Here is an 18479-nt window from a genome sequence, read left to right as displayed (position 1 = left end):
CGGGGTGGCGGGTGCACTGTTGGAGAGTGGGGGACCCAGTGGCGGGGTAGAAAAGAAAGGATCCAGAAACTATAGGAAAAGTGACTGAGTAAATAAAATAAGGTGTGTGTGGGAAGGGATTGGTCAGGACACCTTAGGTTCCTTGACATCCCAGCTGGCTTCCCAAGAGTTAACCCCTCCAGACCCCCGGGAACCCCCTTAGTGACGTCAAGGACCGGATCCTCGCCGTCTGGCAGGGGATGCCGGAGAGTTAATGGGGGGGTCTGGACCCCGCCCCCCTAGGAAAAACTACTCTAACTCCGGACCTTACAACTACCCCGGGAAATCGCCCCACTTTCTCCCTCTACTAGACCGTAAAGACCTATTCTATGAAGACCCCAGTTTTCCAGTCCCCTAAAACCTTTAGTTCCCAGTCTCTGTGGGATCCCCTTTCCCTAATCCCGCACCCAAAACTAGCTGCCCAGGACGGATTGTTTCGGGGTCACGGGGCCTGAAAGAGGCTTCAGAGCGGGGAGCAAGGGCAGGCAGGGTGGTCTGAGCCAAAGGAGGGGCCTCCGTCCCCAGCTTCTGTTTGAGAGGTGGCCAACGGGGATGCATAGGCCAGCGGTCCCGCCCAGTCCCAGTAGGGGTCTCACTGCCGCTGGCCCCAACTGCCCTGGTGGTCCTGAGGTCAGAGGGTCAAGACAAGGACTCTTCGGCTCCTCAGCACCCAGCCTACAGCCCTAGGGACTCAGAAGTCCAAATTCCTTGGGGAGTATTTCTAGGGCCTAAACTAGACACTTGGCCCCTTATCCCCCTTCCTTGTCTAAAATACACTCTTTTCCCCCAAAACACATGCATCAGCAAGCACATGTGTCACAAGACAGGTCAGGGGTTCAGGCCCAGCTAATCCCCCCCCAGTAGTTTTGTCACTTCATACACACCCATCCGCACCCCACCTAGGGCTCTCTCCTTAGCTGTCCCCTCCTTTCAGAAATACTGACGTCTTGCTGCCGGCGCTCAGAGACACACCTGGAGTTCCCTCTCTACCATGCAGACTTCCAGCTAGCTGTCCCTCCAGCCTCTTCATGCCAACCTCATGAAAGTGAGATGTTTCTAATGTATGGGCGAGGTGGAGACAGACAAAGAGATCCACGGTTGCCTGAAGCAGAGACACACAGACTGTCAGAAGAAAAGAGATACAGAGAAAGAGAGATACAAATGAAAAAAAATCTCCAAACTTTCTAATATCTCACCCCAGGCTCTCCTACCCCCATTTTGCTTCTGTGACCCAGTTCTCCCTCTTGGATAGGCAGAGTCCCTCACAAGCAGAGCATCCCCTCAGGCCCCCTCCCCCACCGCTCCCAGGTGGTCCCCCGCCTGCCCCCCTTCTCACCTCCGTCTGGGCGCAGGGCTCGGGATGCGCGGTCCAGGGCTGTAGTCTGGGCTGGGGGGTGTGTGGTGGGGAGGGGCGGCGGACAGGGCCACGGTAGCGCAGCCTCGGTGCCACCCCCACCCCCACCCCCCGCTAACCTGGCCCCCAGCCCTCCCGCCGGCCCAGCCCGTCGGGCCGCAAGCCGGGACCACCCGTGAGAAGCGCAAACTTTTTTTTTCTCTTCTGCAAAAACTTTTTCTCGCTCAAGCCGCTGGCGCGCCGCCTCTCTTCCCGCTCGCTCCTCACCTCCCTCCTATTTCCCTCCCTCTTGCTGTTCTGGAGGATGAAGCGGGCTGGCTGGAAGCGAGAGAGGGGGTGCCGGGCTTATTGCACCCCCAGGACCCCCAGGATCCTCCCCCTCCCTTGAGGGACCCTAGGCTGCCTAACTCCCCCCCCACCCCACCCGGGGCTGAACACGCTGTTGGTGGTGGGCAGTAAGTCCCGGCATGGATTCTTGGATGGGCTGTCCACGAAGAGGCCCTGAACCAGAGCCAGAAAAACAGATTGAGGAATACATGGGGCGGAGGAGTGGAGAAAACGTTCATCCCAGAAAGATAATGTTGGAGGTAGGGTCGTCGACTTTGGTTGGTTCTGAGCATTCCTCCACCTTGTAGTTTATCTGCCGGCCTCACCCTTCGGATGATATATGAAGGGGCTGGGACGGAGTTGGGGTTTGGTGAAAAGCAGGATTGGGTTGGGGGGTCCTGGGCGGAAGGTAAGGGGTCTACGGAACATAAAAGAGGAACAGCGGCTGAGGCTTTGGGTGCAGGGCGCGTGTTCACAAGGTTACTAAGGAACCCTGGCACGGAAACGGGGTTCCCGAGGAACCCTATTTCTCCTTCCTCTCGAAGTTCTGGAGATTGCGGCCACCTCCGCACCTCTGCGCTGCCCGCTCTCTTTCAGCTCCTCAAGGCTGTCTGCTCCCTCTGCTGGCCTTTTCGGCACATGACACTCTCTCGAAGTCCAGAGGTAGAGGAGGCTGGTCCCCGCACCAAAGCTCAGTTAGGAGCCCAGGGAGAGGGTTGTATGAGCCCAAAGAAACGGAGGGGCACACTGGCAGAGGATGCTAGTGCAGAGTGGTAGCGTCTGATAGTGGAGTGCCCTGTCGCTTTGAATTTGTGTTGCCATGGTGACCGGATGCAAGGGAAGGGGCAGCTATTTTAGTCTCTCTGACCTTTCTTTATGAGAAAGGGGAGAGAGCATGGTGGGGGAAAGAAGCCCCTTCCTTTTCTGTCACCCATCAGACAAACCTCCCACACCTTAGCTCTGCTTCCAAGAACCATCTCCTTGGACCTGGAGGGTCAGTAGGTTAACTGTTCAGTCTGGGGGTCAAGAGGAAAAGGTGAAACTAGGAAGAGGTCTGAGGCCAGACAAATATAGATAGTAGCTGGGAGGGACAGATAAGGAGCCCTATTTGAGCCTCCTCCCCCACATGACTTTGACCCAGACGCCAGTTGTACCCAGACCGTCAGGCAAGACCAATGGTCACCGGAGAAGGGATGGTACACATGCTTCTATCTTTGCAATGTGCCTGCTCTTCCAGGGAAGTTCTTTCAGAGCACACTGCTTTCCTCTCCCCACCCAGGTCTCTAGATCAGCCATTCTCAAACATTTCGGTTTCAAAACTCCTTTGTACTCTTAAAATGATTGAGCTTTTGTTTATATGGTTTATATCAATTTACTATATTAGAAACTGAAACTGAAAAGGTTTGTAACCCAAGAATACACAAATACACATCCCGTTAAAAATGGTGTCAGAAAGATGATGTAATCACATATCACGCAGCCTCTGGAAGACACCACTGTACACTTTTGAGATAATGAAAATAGAAAGGCAAATCAGACCTTAGTATTTTTATGAAAATAGTTTTGACCTTATGGATACCCCTGAAACGGTCTAGGGACCCCTCCAGGGGTCCCCTGCTCACATCCTGAATACCATTGCTCTGGACCATCATCTCAGCTCTTTATTATGACTCGTACATTGATTTTTTTCCATTTTTATTAGGAAAGTATAGACGTTTGTCTCCCCAGTGGGTCCTGCCCCCCACTAGGAAAAAACAAGAAACTTCTCAGGCTCAGTACCCCTCTCTCCTGACTCCCATTTCAGCTCTGCTAAACACTTTCCAACAGCCCCTTGCCCATCTCCCTCTTGACCCTCCCTTAAAGCACTTCAATAGTCATACTCTTGGCCAGCCTGTTTCCCCTGCCCCAAGCTTGCTGGGCCCTCAGTCTGCTTCTTCTTTCCCTCACTTGAGGACTTTCTCTTCTTGGGAGAGACTGAGTAATTTTTCTCTGCCTCCTCCTTCCCTCCCTCCCTCCCTTGCTTCTGCCATGTTCTCACAAACCTTAGAGTAGGAAATCATGCTTTCTGGCTAGATTTCTTCAGAGGACACACATTCCCCATCTCCCCACATATCAGCCAGCCTGGAATAGGCCACAGTCTGGACAAAAACGTCCCCATTTGGGTCCCATAGGGGTCAACCCAGTCATACTGCCTGGTGGCCCATGGGAGGGTATGCAGATTAAGAATCTGATGCCTCCAGCCACAGATGCTGTTTGCCTGGGAACCCCCAACTTGATCTCTTTACTCCAGAACCCAGTTCCTCTTGCTAGCTACAGCCACAGGCCTCTACCACCATATCTGGTACATCTGTCTTGACCACATTGCCATTGCGGTCCAGGTAGAGGAGAGAGAGAGGCCTTCGGGCAGTAGGGACACAGCAGGAGGTACCCAAGGGCCAAGGGTTGTTGGCCTTGAGGAGGCTGAAGACAGCAGAATGGAAGGAGGCAGCGATGCCTGGGCTGCCAGCCAGGTGTGGGGGGCATTGCCCACTGCAGTAATTCAGCTGGTAACCCTCAGGCTGCAGGATCCAGTCCTGCCATCCCAGTTCCTGGAAGTCTACATAATGGTCTCGCCTACAACATAAGGGGGTCTCAGGCTCACAGGTGAGGGTCCTCCTCTTGGTCCGGCCTGCTCCAGGCTCATTGGGCTGGATCTTAAGCTCCAGGAAGGGCCGCTGGTCTCCCACTGTGTCCAGCAGCCGCTGAGGTTGTTGGGCATTTGTGCCGTTGCTTTCTAGGCGTCTGCAGTCCAGTTGGAGTTTCAGGACATGAGACTCCTCACCCTTCAAGCCACTGGAGGGCAGAGTCAGGGCATGCCAGCCAGGGCCTGTCATCTGGTGCTCAGCCAGGAGGGTGCGGGACCCTCGACGCTTCCTCCTAGGGCTCCATCGGAAGATCCTCAAGTAAAGAGTGCCAGGAAGGGTGGGGAGCACATGCAGCCATAGGCGCGCATGGTACAGATGGTGGGATGGAAGAGTGGACAGGTGGAAGGTGAGCGTGGAGCTGCAGGTTGAAGTGGAAGAGTCTGCCAGAAAGATGGAGAAAGGACTGAGAGACTGAGCAGAGATGGAGCTCTCCTCTGAGACTTCTGCAAGCCCTGCCCACTATTCTCCCTAGCACTCACCTTTAGAAGAAAAAAGGACTGCCTTTCGTCCTCCACAGCCAGTCCCTGCCCTATCTCCTCCTCCTCCTCCCACACCCAGAGGAGGGCTGCCTTTTCTGTCAGTCTCCCTTTCTGCCACCCTTTCCCTGTTTGCTTTCTGCCTGTCTCTCCTTCACCCACCTGTGGTGGTAGCAAAGCTGATGACCTCCTCCCCTTTCGCTGGAGCCACACTTTCCTGCTGTAGTCTCCGAAGAGCTCTGGTCAGCGCTGCCTGGGATGGAGGATTAGTTATTCTGGGACGACTGGTCAGGTGCAGACCCTCCAGGATTTGCTGCTTGGCTAACTCCAGGACCAGAGCTCGTTCTGCTTGGGGTGCTAGTGTGGGGGCCCCACAGGAAGGACACAGAGACCTCACCCCCTGTGCCCACACCAGTGCCCACAGCAGCACCAACTGGAGCTGGACATCAGGGAGCCCCATGCTCTTGATAAATGGCTCCGGGTCTGGACGGGAGCCTCGCAAGGCAGTTGCTCCTTCTGTTGAGTCTGATTTCTTGAAGGCCAATGAGGGCACAGCAACAGCAGACACCAGTGCCACGCCTACCCTTAGTGAAGGGTAGAGCCACCTATCTTCTCTTGCCTGGGACTCAGGAAGTCAGAAAGTGGATGATCCGATGGGTAGCTGTGTTTAGCACAGTCTGCCAGTTTGACCCTCACAGCTCATGTCTGGTTACTGACAGGCCTCTTTAGAGCCAGCGGCCTGGGGCTCCCTCACCTCGTGGTCAGCCAGCAGACCTACCCTCTGAGCCCCAGATTGGCTAGCTGTGCTGCCCATCAAGCCCCTGCAGGGGGTGGAGGTCCCCCCCCCCACCCCCGGAGCTCGGGTTTCACCATCTGGCCCTGGTCACTGAGCTTAAGGTAGGGTATGGGGGGGGGGGCAGTGTGGACACGCATGATGCAAGAAAGGATGATTTCACATGCTCTGTCCCCAAGGTCTGGGACTCGGGGGAGGGAACTTCATATAGCAAGGTGGGGAAGGGCTATTTCTCCCCATCCCTCCAGCCTTTCTAGCCTGTCCTGCAGCCACTGCAGCAGCAGTTTCCATGAGGGTAGCTGTGAGTTTCAGTGGTTATTTCTCTGGGATCTCTGGGCAAGAAGGAGAACTCTGGTCTCTTTATTTCTAGCAATGGGGCTGGGACAGGGTTGAGAGGTTGGAAGGCGGGGGTGGGAGAAATGGAGTCCTCTTGCCCAGGCCAAGGTGGCAGTGCCACGAGACACAGAAGTCACTCCCTGACCCTGCCTGTGCTGGCCGCCCAGAGTCCAGTTGGACTGAAGCACAATGTGGAGGAGGGCAGGAGCATGGGGTTTAGCATACTACTGTGATGTCTGGGGAAACCCAGAGAGGTGGGAGTGAAGGTGATGCAATCTTACAGCAGAACAGAGTCCATCAAGGCTGGCAGAGGGCATGAGACTTGGTAGGGCTTATACACAGTTGCTGGTTCTCTTTCAGGGGACTGTGAGAGTTGCCTAAATGTGAGGCATCCTAGAAGTGGAACCAGGCCTATGTTAATGGAGATGGGAAGTGGGTGGTTTAAGGACTTTTTAGAGCAAAGCAAAGTACAGCAACCTCAGTTCCAATCCCAGCCCTCCCTACTACATTTTCTCACTGACTTTAAATGGGAAGGCCAAGGCCCCTCCACCTTGAACTCATGAGGGAAGGTTTCATGCTAGCCTTTCTCCTTATGCCCCAGTTTCTCCAAGAAGCTGAGAGGATGTGAGTCTGATTTGGAAATGTTCCCCCACTTCATTTTATTCATCTCCCCACTATTTAGTCCGTGGGGACTGTCAAGAGAGACTATTAGATCTGGCATCAGAGAGAGAGGTCGTGCTTTGGGAGCTGGGCCTCAGTACCACCAGTGTCCACCATGTGGCAGTGCTGCGCTACTGGACAGCAGCTGCCTTAGAGCTGACCAGTTTCTCAGGGAAGGGGCTACTCTGCAGAGTGGAGAGATGGAGCACTTCCCAACCTCTCACTCTGGGGACCCTGCCTCTCCAACAGGAGACAGATAAGCTGATCACTCTACTCTCTCACCTTGCCACTGCTAGAGAGCAGAGGTAGTCGTCCGGACCCACATCACTGCTAACTTTGGTTTGGGACCTCATCACACTAACAGGTGGCAATGGAGCTTGGTGATGGGTGTGAGGCTCTTCCTAGAAATTCAGGGCACCTTGTGGTGGGGAGCAGGGAGAAGGGCCAATAGGACTTTTAGAACTTCCTGTCCACCCTGCATTTCTCCCTAGGTCCTGAAACATATCCAAGCCCCTCTGCCCAGTGCCCTCCCCAGCTCCTAGCTATCTCTCAGTTTGTCTAGCTGGTGAATGAAAGCCCTCTAGCCCCTAGGGTCTGGACCACAGAAATGCAAAACACAGGTCATGGTGGTGTTTCAGAGGGCTTACCTGTTGGTGCCAGGAGACAGAGTCAAGGTAAGCAGCAAGAAGTGGCTGTAGGAGTCCCTGACCCCACCCCTCCCTCACCCTCTCTGTCATGTGCCCCCAATTTCCAGCTCTTCCTACCCTCTTGCTGCTGTGCCTGGCCCGGCCCTACCTCCCCACTGACACTTACGTCAGAACCCAGCTATAAATATGCTCTTAGCATCTTAGTCACTTTTCCCAAGAAGTGCTCCCAGGTTATAAATACCACAGCCATCTGCCTCACAGGCCCGCCCTACCACCAACCTGGTTGGGGGCTGGGGGTTAGTGACAGGTTTGGGGGCGGGTAAGGAAGTAGAAGAAGCCTGAATGATTATCTTACCCAAATAAGAAAAGCCTGACAGAGTTTAGAGTTATGGACCAGGGAGTTCTCTGGAAGAAAAGGTTTGGAAAAAGATAGACCCACTCTTACCCCTTGTTACGAAAGGTGGAGCCAAACAAGACAGGGAATAATACTAATCCTGTGTTTATTTTAAAGTTTGCCAATTAGTTCATCATATATTTTTTGCGCTAATTTCAATGTTTTAAAAATACTGAATTAAAATATTATTTATCATTATTGATGAATTTTCTGATATCTCCTTAAAATTTTTGCCCCTAGGGTGAGTGCTTCACTTCACTTCACCTTAGTCTTGACCCTGGGGACTAAAGCTGTAATGGGAGGAAGGGAGTTAGGTCTGGGAGCAGGGTGGAGTGGAGGGAGAGGCACTAGAAGACTTCCTTAAATTCTCCCCTTAGATGAAGATCTCCTCAAGCCAAAGGTGGGATAACTTCCATAAGTTTGCTCAAGAAGCCCAGCAGCAGCTCAGATTTGTAATCCTCCAGGAGGTCCCTTTCAGACTTTCTCCTCTAGGGTTCCTATTCCAGAGCCCTCAGACCCTGGTAGGAAGGGGTTATAAGATGAGCAAACACAGACATCACGTAACCCAAAGGACACATGGGTTTTGCGAAAACTCGGCCTTGGGCTGCAGACAATATCGACCCATGGTTCAGGGCTGTTCAACCAAAGAGTGGAGATGGTGGAGGTAGAGGGCAAAGGTCTAGAGAGGACCCAGTCTCAGAGCAAATGCCTCCCTCTTCTCACTCCAGGACTTCCTTTTCTTTTCCCTGTCTCACTCAAGTGGCCCTTGGCCAGTTTCAGCTTCCAGGCAGGACTCCTAGATGGAGACCTGGAGATCAGTGAAAGGAAGCCAGACAGCTCTCCATTCCTTTGCTTCTCGCCAGTGTTTCCCCACAGGTTGTCAGCCTACTCGCTCATTGAGCACTGATCTGTCTTATCTCTTCGAGTGAGCGCAGAGGGAGGAGAGGAGTCTTATCTCTTGGAGTGAGTGCAGGGGGAGGAGAGGAACAGGTAAAACCCTGGTGTTACTGGCCTTGAGACCAGCAGAGATGGTTCTGGGAGCGTGGAGGGGACCTAACAAAGAAGAGGAAGCAGCCTGGGGAGGAAGAGGCATGAAGTGTGGGATGGGTGGGATAGACACAATAACTCAGCCCCAAGGAGTCTGTGTGAGGAGAGAGCTGAAGCGGTCAGAGCAGGAAGGCTGTGTGTCATCTGGGGTGTCAGTTGGGGTCCTGGCAGGAGACAAAAGACCCACTCAGCTGTCTGTGTTTGCGTTGCTCAGAAGACTTAATAAAGAACTTCTTTGCAGAGGTATGGGCAGGGTTAAAGGAACCAACGAGAGATGTTGAAGCACCCAGAGAATAGCAAGAGTGGAGAGCCATTACAAGCTGCTATCTCGGAAGCAGTGATATCAGAAGCTAGGCAGAGCTGGAGCCATGGAAGGGGGTAGCCAGACAGGAACTGTAGGGACATGGCCATGGCACCTAGGTGGAGAGAACAGGAGTAATACCAGGACTTCTTGCCTGTGTCTCCCCTTAGTCAAACTCAGAGGAAAAAGGGGCCAAAGAAACTCAAGTGAGTCAGCCCTTGAGGGCATAGAACAGGACAGAAAGACAAAAAATGGACGTGGGTGTGCCAAGAGAGCCTCAGAAGCCCACCTGGTCAAATAAGAAAGAAAGAGGCTCAACACACAGAGATGAATAAGCCTCATTTTGAAGAGTAGTGATCTAATTTTTGGTGAAACCAAGGAGGGGGCTCTTTGGAAATCCAGAAAATCAAAAGAAGGGTCTATGTCAACTTAAACAGGGAGGGGGCCATTGAGTGGAAAGGGCTGGGAGGCATAGCGGATTAAGGGTGGACACCGCCTGGAAACCAGATGGCACTGCTCATGGTTGGAGGTAGATCAGAGTCTCTGGGAGGGCAGTTGAGCATGTGGGGCTTACTGGATGCACTATGCTCTAAGAAAGAGGCTGGTGGTTTTGAAGATGGTACAGTGAATCTCCTTAGATGAGGATCTCCTCAAGTCAAAGTTGGGATAATTTCCATAGGTTGCTAAGAAGAGGGAGCCCACCTTTTGGATAGAGGCAGTTATGGGGTCAGTCCCTCCTCTTAAGGATGGGCACCTCTGTGGGAGCATGTTTGCCTACTCTACCTTGGGCTGCCCATACTAACTGCACCCACAGGCTTCTACCACCATGTCAGGTATGTCAGTCTTGACAATGTTGCTGTCCCTGTCATAGTAGAGCAGAGACAGGGGGTGCCGGGCTGTGGGCACACAGCATGAGCCACCTTCAGTGGTGCCCATAGCTGTGTTGGCCTTGAGAAGATTGAACACTGAAGTGTGAAAGGAGGCAGCAATGCCAGGCATGCCTGCCACATGCAGTGGGCACTGCCCTGTGCAGAAGTTCATTGCATAGCCCTCAGGCTGGATGATCCAGTCGTCCCAGCCAATCTCACGGAAGTCCACAAAAAACTCTTGTCGACAGCACATCCTGGACTCACCCTGGCAGTCAATGCCATGCCGGCGGACCCGTTGCTTGCCCCCAACTCTCACTCGGGCTGCCACGAAAGGCCTATGAGCAGCCCCACCCAGGATGTCTGAGCTCTGGGCTATCTGACTTTCAGATACCAGCTCCAGGATCAGGTGTCCCTGGCTGCAGGCAGCCTGAGCTTCAGGCCCCAGGAAGAGTTGGTGCCAGCCGCTAGCATCCACCTCCAGCAGGTGCTGAGTGGCCAAGGTGAGGTTGGCATCATGTGGGCCTAGCACTAAGACCCTCACCTTCAAAGTCCAGATGGTATTGGGAGGGAGTTGCACAAAGAACATGAGTCTGGCTTGCTGGACTTCCATGCCACCAACAGTTCTATCAGAGAAGTGGAAATTAAGACGAGTCTGGTTGATGTTGGAGAGGCCTGTGGACAGAAGAAGCCCCAGTCATCGTGGCCTCCTGAGTGTCAATTCTATCAGCCATCTCTCTATTCTGAGCATGTTGGAATACTCTTTGTTCATTTTTGACCAAATTGTTAGTATTGTTGACTACCCTTTCCTTCAGGAAAATCTTTTCTCCCTTGGCTTCCATTATACAACTCTCTTATGACTCTTCCTTGATTTTCTTTGCTATCTTTTCTTTATCTGACCATCACTTGAATGTGAGAGTTCTCCAAGGCTTGTCTTTGACCCTCATTCCCTTTTACATTCATGGTCAGCCAATATAATTTTTATGCTGGTGATTCTCAAATTCGAATGTCCAGTCCACACTACTTTGTACCTCTGTATTGGACATATAGATTTGGGAATCATCGAATGCTTTAGGCCACATGAATGTCCTGCCAGCACATTCAAATCTATATGTCCCAAGCAGAAATCATTCTTTTTTTCTCCCATATACCTCTCTTTCCGTTCTTAGAATTGGTGGCACGACTGCCCTTCTTATCATCTGTAGAAACCATATGTTCCCCTCCCTTACTCTCCACATCCAATTCCTCACCACAATGGTTCTAAGGTCTATGCATTTCTTCCTATCGCTATTATTATTGCCCAATTTTGCCTTTTTATCCCTCACTTGTCCTATTGAAACACTTTAATTGTTTTTCTATTCCCTTCATTCCACTGAAATTACTCTTGTCAGGATTATCAGTACCTTCCACATTGCCAAGTCCAATGGTTTTATCTCTTTATATTCATCTTACTTGACCTTAAAACAGTGTTTGACAAACTTAACCACATTTTTCTTGAAATTATTTTCTTCTCCTGGCTTTCATGACTCTGGCCACTCCATCTTGGTCTTTTTTTTTTGCTGACAGCTCCCCTTCCTCCTCCTGACATCTAATCGTTGGAGGTTCTGAGCTCCCTTCTCCTTTCTCTTCTCTACCTATACTCTCTCTCAGATCGATCCCATCAATTCTATCTATATGCTGATGACTCCAAAATATATATCCCTCTGACATTTCTCTGAGCCTCAGGCTTGTATATCCAGCTACTGAACTGATATTCCACTTGGACATCCAATGATATATCGAACTTTTCATGTTCAAAGAAGAGCTCTAGATTTATCCCCCAACCCAAACCTATTCCCTCCCAATCTTCCCCTTCCCTATAAATGCATTGGTTAAGCCAAAACCTTGATCTCCTATTTTGAAATTATCTTCAAGATCTGTCAATTCTACTTCCAATTTGGAATATAACTTCACTTATCCCACCTCCTCTACTCTACATTAGTTCAACCCACAATCTTTTTCTTGAACTATGGCAATAGGTTCCCAGATAGTTCACTGTTGCCCTCCAACCCATTCTCCACACATCATCTAGAATGGTCTTTTTATTACATAAACCTGATCAGCTTAACCACATCAGCTTTAAATTCTTTAGTCTTCCCATTGTTATTTGAATAAAATCTAAACCCCTTAACATAAAAAAAAAAAAACTTATATGATTAGGTATTGTGCTATTTAGTGACTTCACCCTATACTTCTTTAGTACATTCAACCTATACTTGAACTCACCAAACATAGATCTACCTCATGGTCTTCGCACCTGTTGTTTCCCCTGCCTGGAATATCTTTCCAAGATCTTTAAATGAGTGGCTCTTTTTTGGCATTCACCTCAAATGTCTCCTCCTCAGAGAAGCTTCCCTGACCAACCTAAGCAGACTTCAACTCTACCCCCATCTCTCTGATACATCATCCAGCGTAACTGTATTTACAGCCACTCTCACTCTCTGTAATCATCTTAGTTTTTTCATTCATTTGTTTACTATGTGCCTCTCTTTCACTCCTCTGCTCCCTGCCCACCCCCCGCCCTAGCTAGAATGTAAACTCCATGAAGATAGAGATTGTGCCTGTATGGTTCATCATTGTACCCCTAGTACTTAGTACATAGTAGACACTCAATAAACATTTGTTGAATGGATGGTTTTTCATTTCTTTAATTCTTATATTACACTGACACCAGAGTTATTTCCCAAAACTTGGCTAGATCATAAAATTCATCATCTCAAAAAACTTATTGGTGAATAAAGTTCAACCTCCTTTAGGAAATAGTTGAATGCCTATTATAATTTGACCTTAGCTATTCTTCTTCTTCTTCTTCTTCTTCTTCTTCTTCTTTTGTCCCCTCTCCAGGGAATGCTATTTATTGAGTAAATGCTGCTTTATTTATTTATTTATTTATTTATTTATTTATTTATTTATTTNTGTGGTAGACTATTACATTGTTGGCCCCCAATGAACAACAGCTCCCAATATTCATGGCTTTGTGCAGTTTCTTCCCATATTAAGTCTGGGTTCGGCCATGTGACTTGATCTGGCCAATGAGACATAGGCAAGCATAGTGCAAGCAGAAGCTCAATTAAGTACTTACACACTAAGGCTTCATCCTCTTGAAAGCCAACTACCATGCTTCAAAGAAACTTGGGCTAGACTACCAAATGATGAGAAGCCATGTGGAGAGAGATTTTGGAGGATCGAAGACCATCTTAGATGTTCTAGTCCCATTTGAGCTCCTGGTTTAATGCAGTTACATTAGTGACCTCAGCTAGACCACATGAAACGGAACTGTCCAGATAAGCCCAATCAAATTACAGAATCATGAGAAATATTGAATTTTTCACTTTAAGCCTCTATATTTGGGCTGATTTGTTATATTAACAGTTAATTGAAACAGAAACTAGTATCAGAAGTAGGTTGCTCTGTAACAAAGATCTAAAATGTAGCATTGTTTTTGGGACTGGGTGGTGAGCAGAGGTTGGAAAGATGGCAAGGAGATGGTTAGTGAAGGTAGGAAGAGCAGTGAAGAAATTGCTATTGGAAGTTGGAGAAAGGGGAACCGGTGTTATGTATTGGCTATCAGCTGCGATAACTTGAAAGCTAGAAATGATATCTAACAAAGTTGTGAATTTAGCTAAAGATATTTCCAGGCAGAATACTGAAAGTGTCAATTGGCTTATTTTAGCTGCCTATGATAAGGCATTTCAGGAGTGAGATGAATTCAAAAAGGAACTGTTCAATTTTGAAACAGAATTTAGATTAAATATTTCCAACAGGACTTGTTAGATTGAACAATAAAATATTTTTTAATTCCTTGCCTCTCTGTATGGCAAAAGGTTCTCCGAGTAAGAAATGGTCTCAGGGCAAAGATCAAATCCAGAATACTGCCAGTAAAATAAAGCCTCAGTGTGAATATCAAAACAAATAAAGGATCAGCCATAAGACCATTTGCTAAGATCTAACATCTTTGTTAAGATCTAAAATTTAAGATGTTCTTTCTATAGATCCTCTCAACTAGACAAAAGGGAATCTAAGAATCTTAAGAGTCGTGTCCCACAACACTCAAACTTGTAACCTAAAGAGGGGTCTGTCTTGAAAGAGTGGAGTGCCTTTTGTCTGTGAACTACAATTTATTATTTAGAAGGGAAGTTTAAAGAGAATTTTAATAGCAAAAGCAATACTAGTTTGGACTAAATGGAACAGAGACAATTCAAAATGAATTGGGCCCCCAACTTCTTTGGGCAGGAAGAAGGCTGAGAAAACCACTCAGCCACAACGTAGGTTATTTCCTATGTTTCCTAAAAGGAAAGACATCTCAGAAGATAGAGCCGAGGGCTGAGAGAGTGGTTCTAGAAGCCCAGGAGTGCAGTGGTGGGCTCTTCTTGAGAGAGAAAAATCCTACCAGGGAGTATAACCAGGCCCTAACCAAAGAGATTCTGGATTTGGGGTAAACAGGAGTGTCTATCACAATTATCCCATCTATGTCTGAGTATTGTACATTAGGTAAGCGGAAGGCAGATAACTTGTATTTTTAGGTCACAGGCAGTGGTGTGTTGGTAAATGTTTAACAACTGGATTCCAGAGGAAAATAAAAAACCTTGATTTGTAGTGTTTGCCAATTTCTGTAGTATAAATCCTCCCACCATGGCCTATTTAAAACTATCAATGTGATATCACTGGATGCAGAGTTGGGAAATGTTCACAATCAACACTCATGAGCCAGTATGAGCCACTTCCAGGAACCGCTGAAGGCCGTTCTCCTAGTTTCCCCAGAGTGCCAAGCTCTCCCTCTTCAAACCACCAGCAAGAACAATTTTCAGATCTTTCTTTCATACTATGCAATAAATGACAACATAAATTGGAATGAAACATCAAGCTAATATATTTAAATGTAAAAAATGGAATCCAGGTATCAGTCATTCTCACCTCCAAACTTCATAACAGATCAGGCCCCTCTGGCCTGAATGCTGTATTCATTCATTGATTAGCAGATATGTGGAAAGTATACAGACTTTGAAGTCAGAGAGAACTGTGTTTGAATTCTGCCCTTTGCAAGCCGTATGAATTTGGCCACATAAGTTTTCATTTAGTCTCAGTTTCTGCATTCATAAGATGAGACTACTAAAGTCTACTTTATAGAGTGGTTTGAGGATTAAATGAGATAAGGCAGGTACACCAAATACTTGGCAACCATCATTATTGTCACATGTGCCAGAAACTGGGTTAAGTGTCAGGGATACAAAGGTAAAAAAAAAAAAAAGAAGCAGGATTTCGATATTCAAGTGACTCATGGTTCATGGCCATCTGTCCACCTTAAGCTCATTGACTCCAAACTACTTTTCAATCCCAAATGCGGTCTACTCCTTCAGACTTTTTCCTATGTTTCCCCCCTCTATTTTAGGATGTTATTTACCATTCTCTACCCAACGAAGTCAAACTTACTCAAAATGCCAGCCCATTTGTAATCTTTTTCTGAAAGACTTCTCTGTCTCATCAGGTCTCAATGAGTTACTCCTGGCGCAGCAAGCTCTTGTGCCCTCACCTAGCATTTATTTCATTATGCCTTATATTCTAATTAATTTCTTTCCAACAGCAGCAACTAAACCCCTCATGGGCAGTAGCTGAATCTTCCATTTCCTGTTCCCTCCTACCTTTGCTTTCTAAGTATATTACCTGTATTAGCTTATTTAATTATCTCACCTATCCTCTTATATGCCCATTTTACACATGAGAAAACTATTAACAACCCAATGCACACAGTAATAAATGTCTGAGCAAGGATTTGAGCCCAGGCTAGCTCGCTCCAGAGTTTGTGTACTTAATCATGAGCAGAAACCTTTTGAACTAGGATAGGGTCTCATTCATCACTGGGGACTCTAGACTGTGGTCAAACTGACTTACAGTGTGATTTGGTTGTTTAATGCGACCAATGTCCACTGGACATCTACCATGTTTATGAAGCAGAGTGGTGTAGTGGCCAAAGCCATGGATTCTAGAGCTAGGCTGTCTGGCTCCATCATTTACCGGTCATGTGACCTTTAGCAAGTTACTAAACCTCTTTGTCCCTCAGTTTCATTACCTCTGAAATGGGAATAAATGACAGTTCCTGACCTCGAGGAGTTGATATCCTATAGGAAGTCAGGCTTCACAGAAAACCTAGAAACAGGCAATTCCACATAGAGAGTTCAGGTTCAAGGTGAGGGTGTAGGGGCCATCAAGGAGGGAGCACCTCACCCTCAGGTCAGCGCAGGTTTTCAAGGATGAGAGTGCTGGGTCTTGAAGGGAGAGGGGAGTAGGTGCTGACCAGAGGAAGGAGGCCAGGAATAGGAAGGGTCTTCCAGACCTATGAAAGAGCTTGCAGGAAGCTCAGAGACCAGATAGATCATTTTCTGTTCTGTTTCTAGAGTCCTTTCTCCGAATTCTTGATCTTTCTCTCCAGATGCCCAATAAATTCTTCAACTCCTCTCCCTTCTGTAGAAATAATTATTCTCTTCTGCCCTCTATCTATCTTTCTGTGTCCCATTTTAAACCTGTTCTGATGTGGGCGCCCAAAGTATCAAGGCAAGAGAGCAGGGATAGGGTGGAGAGGTATTATAGCCCTGGTGTTTTTCCTTTTCCTTTTTTACCCAGATGAGGCATCTGGGGGAGGGAGTGATGAAGAGGCTGGATCTTGGGCCAGAGAAAAGACAGATTCCGCAGCTTCCAGCCCCTGTGTCCAAGTCCAGGAAGTGGATAAGCTCACACTACGGCCTGGGGAGGTTTGTGGGGTGTGCAGGGGGATGAGCTAAAAGAGATGGGGGCAGTCAGTCTCAAAAGAAGTGAAATTTATCCACTTCCCAGTTGCCCATTGATCAAGTCTAGACTGTAAGAGAGAGCCTGGGATGTGGGAGCCCTGGACTAGGAGACTGCAGGCTGTGAGAGGCAAAAATTTGGATGATTTAGGGGAGAAAGGCAGAGGTCAGGTTGGGAGGAGGACGCTTTTCATTTCCTTGAGAGGTCAGGTTTTGGGGAAGATCTACAGACCAGGAACTCACCTGTCTCAGCAAAGCTGATGATCTCATATTCCTGGCCTCTGTCAGCTTCCGGAAGCGCCCCCTGTGGGGGCCCACGGAGGTGCTGCAGTGCTGTCCTCAGAGCAGCTCTGGACACGGGCTGACTCAGTGTTGGGCGCTGGCTGAGGTGCAGCTTGTCCAAGATGCTTCTCTTGGCCAGGTTGAGAAGTAGCTTCCGTTGGCTCTCCAGGTCCAAGGTGGGCTCCCCACATACCAGACACTGATTGTCTGCTCTAGGAGTGACCACTGTGGCCAGAGACAGGAATAGAAAGGCCTGAAGCAATGAGGAGATCATTGCTGGGGGAGGCCCTCCTTGAGCGACACAAACCGAGACAGAGCCACAAATTGGGGGCTCAGGGTCTCAAAAGCTGTGGTCTCGGCTTCCTCCTGGCTACCAGGGGCCCAGGAAGGAGAGTGTGTTCAGCTGGCATGACTCCTTGTTGCAAGGGACAGAGCAGCCAAACATCTGATTTGAGAGACGAAGCCAGTTACAGGTAGAACTTGGCAGAAGTCACCAATGCATAGTCAGTGAGAGTGCAGAGTGGGGGATGTAAGGGGAGATTGATTTGTTTGGGGAAAGAATTGTCCCTGGGCCAATGTTGAGAGACAGTGGGTTACCCATGTGAGCTGCCAGGCCTGGGACAAAGGTTAGAGATGAAATTCCTCTTCAGATCAGCAGACTTGCTGAGAAGCCTGGTGGGGAAAGGGAGAGATCAGAGGTTTGAAGATAGAATGTTAAAGGGTGACACTCAAACAAGAGGGGGTCATTGGCAGGCATTTTAGGTCACTGTCATGCAGGTAACTGAGAATTGCATTTTCCTTTGCCTAGTACTTCTCAAAGCCCGCCCCACCGCCTCCTTCCTTCAGGCTCATAATGCAGATTCTTTTGTTAGCCCTTGTTGGCTCAGAAACATCCAGTCTGAAAGGTTTAGGGAGAAGAGGGGAAGTGTTCTAGCCAGGTCTTTTGTGTCCTCAGAGGGAAGTCTGAAGGTGGGGAAGGGACTTGAGAGCTAGATTTACTCTGGAGTTTCTTCTGTTTAGGAAAAGAAATTTTGAGATTTCTCAGAATTTCTGGCTCTCTTCCCAAAAGGTCCTGAGTAGTAGCTCTCCAGGGAAAGGCTTTTGTTTCCACAAGGCAGATTTACCTGGCAGATGTGGCAGGTAGAGTTAGGAGCATAGGTTCTCAAACCAGATGACCTTGGTTAAAATTCTTTCTTTAATTAGTTATGTGACTCTTGACCTCTCTTGCTTTAATTTCTTCATCGGAGAAGTGGGAAAAATTGTTATCCACAATTTCAAAATCCCCCAAGTAATCCATATATATATATTTTGGTAACTCATATGGTGGCTTAACCTGACTTGAACAGAGTTAGGTTATTCACAGTCTTTTAAAAAATCATATGGAGACTATTTATACATTTTTTATTCCATTTTTTTATTCCAGAAATATTGTTTGATTATGTGATGCTACCTCTG

At 48.4% G+C, this 18479-nt stretch overlaps 3 protein-coding genes across 6 annotated transcripts in view; all 3 read right to left on the bottom strand.

Moving 5' to 3' along the window:
- Positions 1-1799, bottom strand: part of GLI1 (GLI family zinc finger 1) — a 10585-nt gene extending 8786 nt beyond the window's left edge. For 2 of the 4 annotated variants that reach the window (XM_039865783.1, XM_039865786.1), the window contains exon 1: positions 1376-1799. The gene's annotated coding sequence lies outside the window, so the exon portion shown is untranslated. Of the gene's footprint in view, positions 1-1011; positions 1332-1375 lie in introns of those variants that run through there. The other 2 variants (XM_039865784.1, XM_039865781.1) reach the window with 1 other exon arrangement.
- A 27-nt stretch (positions 1800-1826) lies between these two features.
- On the bottom strand, positions 1827-9165 carry INHBE (inhibin subunit beta E). Its single transcript, XM_039865771.1, has 2 exons — positions 5043-9165; positions 1827-4784 (listed from the first exon to the last, which is right to left on the bottom strand). Exons 1-2 carry the CDS (start codon positions 5338-5340, stop codon positions 4027-4029), a joined length of 1056 nt encoding a protein of 351 aa, XP_039721705.1. The 5' UTR covers positions 5341-9165; the 3' UTR covers positions 1827-4026.
- A 16-nt stretch (positions 9166-9181) lies between these two features.
- INHBC (inhibin subunit beta C) lies at positions 9182-17547 on the bottom strand. Its single transcript, XM_039865772.1, has 2 exons — positions 16986-17547; positions 9182-10599 (listed from the first exon to the last, which is right to left on the bottom strand). Exons 1-2 carry the CDS (start codon positions 17296-17298, stop codon positions 9857-9859), a joined length of 1056 nt encoding a protein of 351 aa, XP_039721706.1. The 5' UTR covers positions 17299-17547; the 3' UTR covers positions 9182-9856.
- Between the last annotated feature and the right edge of the window lie 932 nt (positions 17548-18479).

The sequence above is a fragment of the Pteropus medius genome, unplaced genomic scaffold, assembly GCF_902729225.1.
Source record: "Pteropus medius unplaced genomic scaffold, Ma_sr-lr_union100, whole genome shotgun sequence".
Taxonomy (NCBI): Eukaryota; Metazoa; Chordata; class Mammalia; order Chiroptera; family Pteropodidae; genus Pteropus; species Pteropus medius.
This window is presented reverse-complemented; position numbering and strand designations above follow the sequence as displayed.